Source organism: Hibiscus syriacus, unplaced genomic scaffold (genome assembly GCF_006381635.1).
Source record: "Hibiscus syriacus cultivar Baekdansim isolate YM2019G1 unplaced genomic scaffold, ASM638163v2 tig00002317_pilon, whole genome shotgun sequence".
NCBI classification, from domain to species: Eukaryota; Viridiplantae; Streptophyta; class Magnoliopsida; order Malvales; family Malvaceae; genus Hibiscus; species Hibiscus syriacus.
Window position 1 is genome coordinate 961,483 of NW_024061925.1, and position 6,772 is coordinate 968,254.

The 6,772-nt window shown below is 37.0% G+C and overlaps 2 protein-coding genes across 2 annotated transcripts; one reads left to right on the forward strand and one right to left on the reverse strand.

The window, feature by feature from the left end:
• The first annotated feature begins 4,123 nt into the window (after positions 1-4,123).
• Positions 4,124-5,373, forward strand: LOC120144326 (protein NEGATIVE GRAVITROPIC RESPONSE OF ROOTS-like). Its single transcript, XM_039158419.1, has 4 exons — positions 4,124-4,194; positions 4,368-5,007; positions 5,088-5,256; positions 5,354-5,373. Exons 1-4 carry the CDS (start codon positions 4,124-4,126, stop codon positions 5,371-5,373), a joined length of 900 nt encoding a protein of 299 aa, XP_039014350.1.
• A 644-nt stretch (positions 5,374-6,017) lies between these two features.
• LOC120144695 lies at positions 6,018-6,772 on the reverse strand. Its single transcript, XM_039158708.1, has 3 exons — positions 6,620-6,772; positions 6,414-6,535; positions 6,018-6,338 (listed from the first exon to the last, which is right to left on the reverse strand). The coding sequence occupies exons 1-3, from the start codon at positions 6,741-6,743 to the stop codon at positions 6,018-6,020; spliced, it is 567 nt and encodes a 188-aa protein (XP_039014639.1). The 5' UTR covers positions 6,744-6,772.

The following is a 6,772-nucleotide window of genomic DNA, read 5'->3' on the forward strand; positions in this document are numbered from 1 at the left end:
AAGAAGCTTGTTACAGACATTCCATTTGATGTAGAAATTTTTTTCTGTAGATCTGCAACTAATCTAGGGTGATAGACATGACCGCCTTACATCCAGGTTTGAGCTTGTCCCCCGAGCTTCGTAAAAGCACCCACAAACGACAATATGTAGTCTTTACCAAAGCCGCTACTGGTAAGTGCGTGCACCCTTTAAAGTTGAATTGATTGCCTCTGCCAAGTTGGTCGTCATGTGTCCATATCGATATCCACCATCATATGCGTTCGTCTACATTTCTTTATCGATGAGGCTGATGTAATCGTATCCTTCCTCGTTCTTCGCCCGTAAATCTTGAAGCATTGATTCAAACGTTCGAGGAAGTAGTTCGTAACCTGATAAAAAAATGTATAAATTACTAACTTGCTTTCTTTGCAAAATTAAAACGATCGAAAAAAACAAACTACATCAGTTTCACTTACCCATGCGCACAATTAATTGACGCTCATCATTCTTCTTGTACCTTCCATGGTAGTTCGCAACAATGTATCAAAGACAATACCTATGTTGGACAAAGGGTGGTTGCCACATTTGACCCAAAGACTCCATTGCTGCTTTGATCCCAGCTCCGCGATCTGAAATGACACAGATATTTTCCCTCGTGATAACACATGCACGTAAATTTCGGAGGAAAAAAGCCCAAGAATTTGTATCTTGTCATTCGACAAGAGTAAAAGCAAATGGAAGAATGTTGTGATTGCCATCTTGGACAACTGCCAATAATAAAACTTGCTTGTATTTTCCATACAAGAAAGTCCCGTCGATCTGGACCACATGCTTACAATATTTGAAAGCATTAACGTACTGTGGGTAAGTTCAAAAAACCCAGTAGAATTGTCATCGATCGCGGAGAACTCGATCATTATGGTATGCATAGGAGGTTTCAAAATCCACAATTGTCCCAGGATTCAACCTCCGCACCAGCCTAAACCAGCCTGGAAGTTCGTTGTAAGATGCATCCCATTCACCATGAAGTTTGACAATGTCATTTTGTTTTGCCAACCAAGCTTTTTTATAGGAGACAGTGTACCCATACTGCGATTGTATAGATGAAATCAACATAGCAACAACTATATGAGAGCTTGCTTTTACCATGTGCATGATGGCTTGACATATCACTTTAGAGTCCAAGTTGGGATGATCTTGGTTGACCCCTCCATCACAACATGTGTGAGGACCGTTGTATACTGTTAGTTCCCATCTGTTGTTTTTCCTCTTCATTTTCTATACGCGAACCATCCAATTACATCCGTTTTCGCGTCATGCATAGTAGCATACATATTTTTCTATCATGGAGCGGTCGACTCTCGATTGAACAGAATTACGGATATTGTAATTTTTTATAGCCATCATCGCTTCTTCTTTGCTTGAAAACTCCATGCCTAAATATAACTCACCATTATTTATTGATGAATAATATCCATAGTCACCGAGATGAAACATATCCGTAAATTTTGGCCCATATATTGCACCATAATCAGCTTCATACATGTGTGCTGGAGGGTTAGTTTGTGTCACATTTGCTGGAACTTGATCCACATCATCATCATCATCAGAGTTGAATTGTGGTGATTCTGGGTGAATGAATAGTCTAGTCTCAGCACCATCCGCACTAGGCTCACGAAGCGGTTCTTCTGGTAGAGATGATGGTTCCTCCATGCTCTCCACATTTAGGTCGAATAACCTACTACTTGCACGCCTTCCCATTAAACTGGAAGGCATATCGACATTCAGATCGAAAAAGCTCGCAATCGAATGCCTCTACCTAGAGCTTGAAGCCATCGTGTCAAATGGAAACTGCACAGATGGTTGCGTCGATGGCATCTCCATATTAAGGTCAAATGAATTTGCAGATGAATGTCTTCCCCTTGAACTGGACTCGATGTTACCATACGGATTGTTCGTCGACCCACCTCGGTACATATCGTAAGGAGTTGCTGATGAATGTCTCCTCATTATGGCATTAAAATCATTACACATTACTGTCGTCGGGTTGTCAACTTGATCAAGTTATTCAGCTAGCCCATAGTGGGAGCTTAATGATTGACCCCGAACGATACGCACTTGAATAAAATTTGCATACATCTCAATATCGACGTCTAAATAATTACTTTGAGCTTCAACCATCATTTCAACATCATCATTGTTCAAAAGTTCGAATGTTGTATAAGTTAATGGCAACAATGATGTTGGAAATCTATATTGCAACGACGACATTCTTCTACTACTTCCGATATGAATCTTCCTCAAAATCTTCGTTATCGGCTCCTCAAGAGTTATGTTTCTCTTCAATGATATTTTAACACACTCATTTGATACGAAAACAACGCCGATTTCATCTTCTCGAATTTCACCATCATAATAAACAATAGCTGAAAGTAACGCCATTCTTTGAGTTTAAAAGTGCGGCAATATTATATCTGCAAAATAAAACAACTGAAACAATGTTGATTAAATAAATAATATATGACCAAAAATATAACAAAATAAAATTTTTACACATACACGTAAATAATTTAAATAATATAATTTTATATTATTACCTGTACTGCAAAACTATTTCGACGTATATTCTAGCTTTCTAATTTTACAAACACATAAATTAATTGACAACAATTAGTATAATATTTTTTTCAAATAATCATAATAAACAATAAATATAATAAAAAAATTATCACAAAATTACCTTATAACGAAAAATCGCACGAACTTCTGAATAAAATATGAGAAAATTGTCAGAATTATTAACTCGTTGACGGAATTATTGTATTAATTTTTAAGTTGAGAGGAGAGATGTGAGGAGATGTGAGGAATTTAACCCGGGGGAGAAGGATATTTATAGCCGAAAAAAGTTGTAACAATTATACAAGACGCAGTACCTGCCCAGCGCTATATATGATTATAAAGGTCAGGCGCGACCCCTGACCCGCGCTTTACCCTACGTGGAGTAAGGCGCGTCACAGGGAGCGCGCCTTACTGCAAAGGGTGTTAGATCGAGAAATATAATCTGATCGGTGTTAGATCGGTAAATATACCGATCACAAGTGATTTTTTTTGAAAAAACGCCCTTATAAAAAGGGGAAAAGCTTAAATTAACAGGGAAAAGCAGTGTTTTGAAAACCGGATCGGACCGGACGGTTCAACCAAGAACCGCTGTCTAGTCCGGTTCAAACTACACCGGTTGAACCACTACTAGTGAACCGACCAGAACCGTTGAGCCGTTCAAACCGGACCGATTGAAAATCGGAAAAAACCGGGAAAAACCAAAATTTTGTTTTTTTAAAAAAAAAATTAAACCAAACGGTGTCGTTTGTTAAACGAGCCAAGTTGAACTCGAGTATTGCTGAGCTCAACTCAAACTTTAAAAGTAAGCTCAACTTGACTCAAACTCACGAACTAAAAATTATCAAGTTCAACTCGAACACGAAATATAATATTGAAACTTGAACTCGAAAAGGCTTAAACTCAAAAAAAATTTAGAAGCTCGATTGAAGCCTAAAATTCGAGCTTGATTGAAGTGAAAGAATAGTTCACTATATGCTCACCAAAATGCTCCATGATTTTGAATGCCAAATTACCTCTATTATTTATAGAAGTTAGTTGGGATGCTATTCTATGTTTTTAGTCATGTGGGATTGTTTTGTTCTCATATTTTTACTCTTTAGACTTTTGAGATGTTCTTCTATGTTTCTTAACCATGTGAGATTGTTTTGAAAAAAATCAAACTAAATAATATCATTTTGTTATGATTTTTTAACCCCAAATTTATTTTTTAATTATAGTTATATAATTATATTTATTATTTAATATGTTTTACCTTAAATATATTTTATGGTTTTTAACTTATATATATTATGACTTACTTTAAATATGACTTGTGATATACAAAATTATTTTTTATTAAATATTTTTGGTATTTTTATTTAATTTTTTAAATAATTATGACGTCGTCCGATTTTTCTGATTGATTGAACCTGTTGGATCGGTTGAACTAATGAATCATAGCATGATTGGTTCGTTAACCGATCCGTTCTAAAACCATGGGAAAAAGACATAATTAGGTGGAAAAGAAGTTGTCAAAGAATAGAGAATGGAGGGGAAAAGAGGTGGCAAAGTCGGTGTTTGGGAACTTGAACCATGTATCGACTCGGCGCAGTTGCAGTATCACCACCTTCATATACGTCAAATCTCTCCCACTCCATTATTGCAGATAAACTAAGCTTCCACTGTCACACGCCGTTTCCCAAATGAAGGTTAGAAATAAGATCAGATTACACAAACAAGCTGGGTTCTCTCGGTTCCTTTTGGTTAAGCTGTCTTGTTTTTGTTTGCAGATATTCAGCTGGGTTCAAAACAAGCTCACTGGCAAGAAACCCAACACCAACATCGTTCCAAACAATCGTAAGAACTGTTCTCTTTCGTTTTGATTCCATGTTTGATCCCCATACATGTTTTTGTCTCCAACATGTTTATTCTTCGTTGCTGATTCGTCCTCCTCCTCATCTTATAGACACCACTCAACAACAGCCTTGCAAAGAAGAGTTCAGCGACTGGCCTCATGGACTGCTAGCAATCGGAACATTCGGCAACAAGATCAAACAAGCACCAAATCCGCAACAAAATGTTCCCCCGACACAAGAACATGTTAATTATCTAGACGGTCTTACACCAGAAGAGGTAGGGAAGCTTCAAAAAGAGTTCAACTTGATATTTCAAGAACACGTTGAACCACCATCATCGGCTAATCCTGAAGCTCCTTCTGAAGAAAGGGTTTGCAGTGGATCCTCCGATGACCACCCCAGCACCAGTTTAGTCCACAGCAGAGGGAAAGATGTCAGCTTGGATCACTCCAAAGCTGCAATAGGGAAGAAATCATTGTCGTTTCTTTTAAAGAAGATGTTCGTTTGTAGCAATGGATTCTCACCAGCTCGCATTAGTTTAAGGGATCCAGCCATGGAGTCAAGAATGGAGAAGGTACTTAAAAAAACACATTAATCACATCAGTAAATCACATTGTTAATCAAGTATAATTAAAAATTTTGAGCTGTTTCCAGATGTTGAAAACTATATTTCACAAGAAGATATATCCACAAAATCATGGCAACAAATTGACTACCAAGAAATCCCTAGAGAGCAGTGCTCGTATTACCAAGACTGTCAATGGAGATGACGAGACAGAAAAGGCAGATGATGGAAGTAAATGGGTGAAAACAGATTCTGAATGTAAGTTGATATAAACAAACATATATGCTTGAAGAACTTGGATCTTAATTTGAAACCAATGAATGTTTAACTTGATTTTTTTTGTTCTTAATTGCAGATATTGTTTTGGAAATATAAGCTGCTTTGTTTTATGAAGATGACAGCCATAGCTTTGGAAAGCACATGTTTTGCACTGATCTTCTCTCGGTGTTGCTTCTTTGTTTTTGAATCCTCCCTATTAATTCTATGAATTTTGGTGTTTTTGAGGATGATAATTGAGAGTTTTATGAACTAGAACTTGTTCATCATCTTTTCTCTCAAGAGTTGGAAATCATCAGTTAATGCTGATATCGTGTTTCATCATTAAATAATAACTACCTATTTTAATAATCCACCACTAATATTAACAAGAGAGTTTCAACTCTTTTAACAGATATATAGTATAATTCATTAAACAATCCATTATAAATCCTTCAACGCACTTGATATTATATCAACTATTGAAAATATACACATTGAAGCATTTTAGTATTGTTCCAAATTAAAACGAGAACCAAGATTTTTAAATATTAAAAACTTATTAAACTATTTTAAATCAGAATCAATTTAATAAAAATATATAAGATTCGGTGACTAAAAATATTATTATATCATATCGCTATTTTGATTTATGATAAATTACGAGTAATTTTATTTTTCGCACTGAAATTTTAAACGGAACATTCAGCGATCTACATATCAGAAATACGAATAGCTTGTCAGCACAAAAGATTCACAAACCTTCAATCAGGAAGGGTGAGAAAAGAAATGATAGGCTCGTAATCGGGAAAGCTAGCGACGAGCTCGGACCGTTTACCGAGCTCGAAGTCTTGAAACAGAAAGGCAGGTGCACAGGTGCATCCCACGAGGGAATAGTGAGCCTCAGGATCTCTCGGTTCAGCTCTGGTAACTCCCCCGTCACTGGAAATGTGAAGATCCTTTGCTGGAAATGCACCAAACCAAACATATGGAGGTACAGTATATTGCACCCTCTGATCATCTACTATATCAGGTCCAACGCATGTTAGTTTCACCTTCCCATCTTTCTCGTCCAGCTCTACGATCTGTATCAATATTCAAACATGCTTTCGTTACACATTCAGAACAAAAAGACCAAGAAATTTCATGTGAGCGATTACCGTAAGAGGTTCTCCCTTATAAAAATGCCAGATCTCGGCGCATGGTATTCGATGAAGACGAGACACAGTTCCGGATTGTAGCATGAAGTAGATACATGTGCTCATTTCACGACCAACTTTGTCTGCAGTGAAACTAGTGCAATTAACAACTCGTATGTATTGATCTCAAGAAGATGAAGCATAAACAAAAGGAATTCGGTTGTTACATCGAGGAGGAAGATGAGATTTGGAGAGGAAGATGGAGGTGTCCCTGAAAGTTTCAGAATACAAACCACCCTCAGGGTTTGGGACCAGATTCAACTTGGCTGCGATCTCTGATGCAGAACCCATGTTTGCTTTTCCTTGCTCTTAGTTTCTGG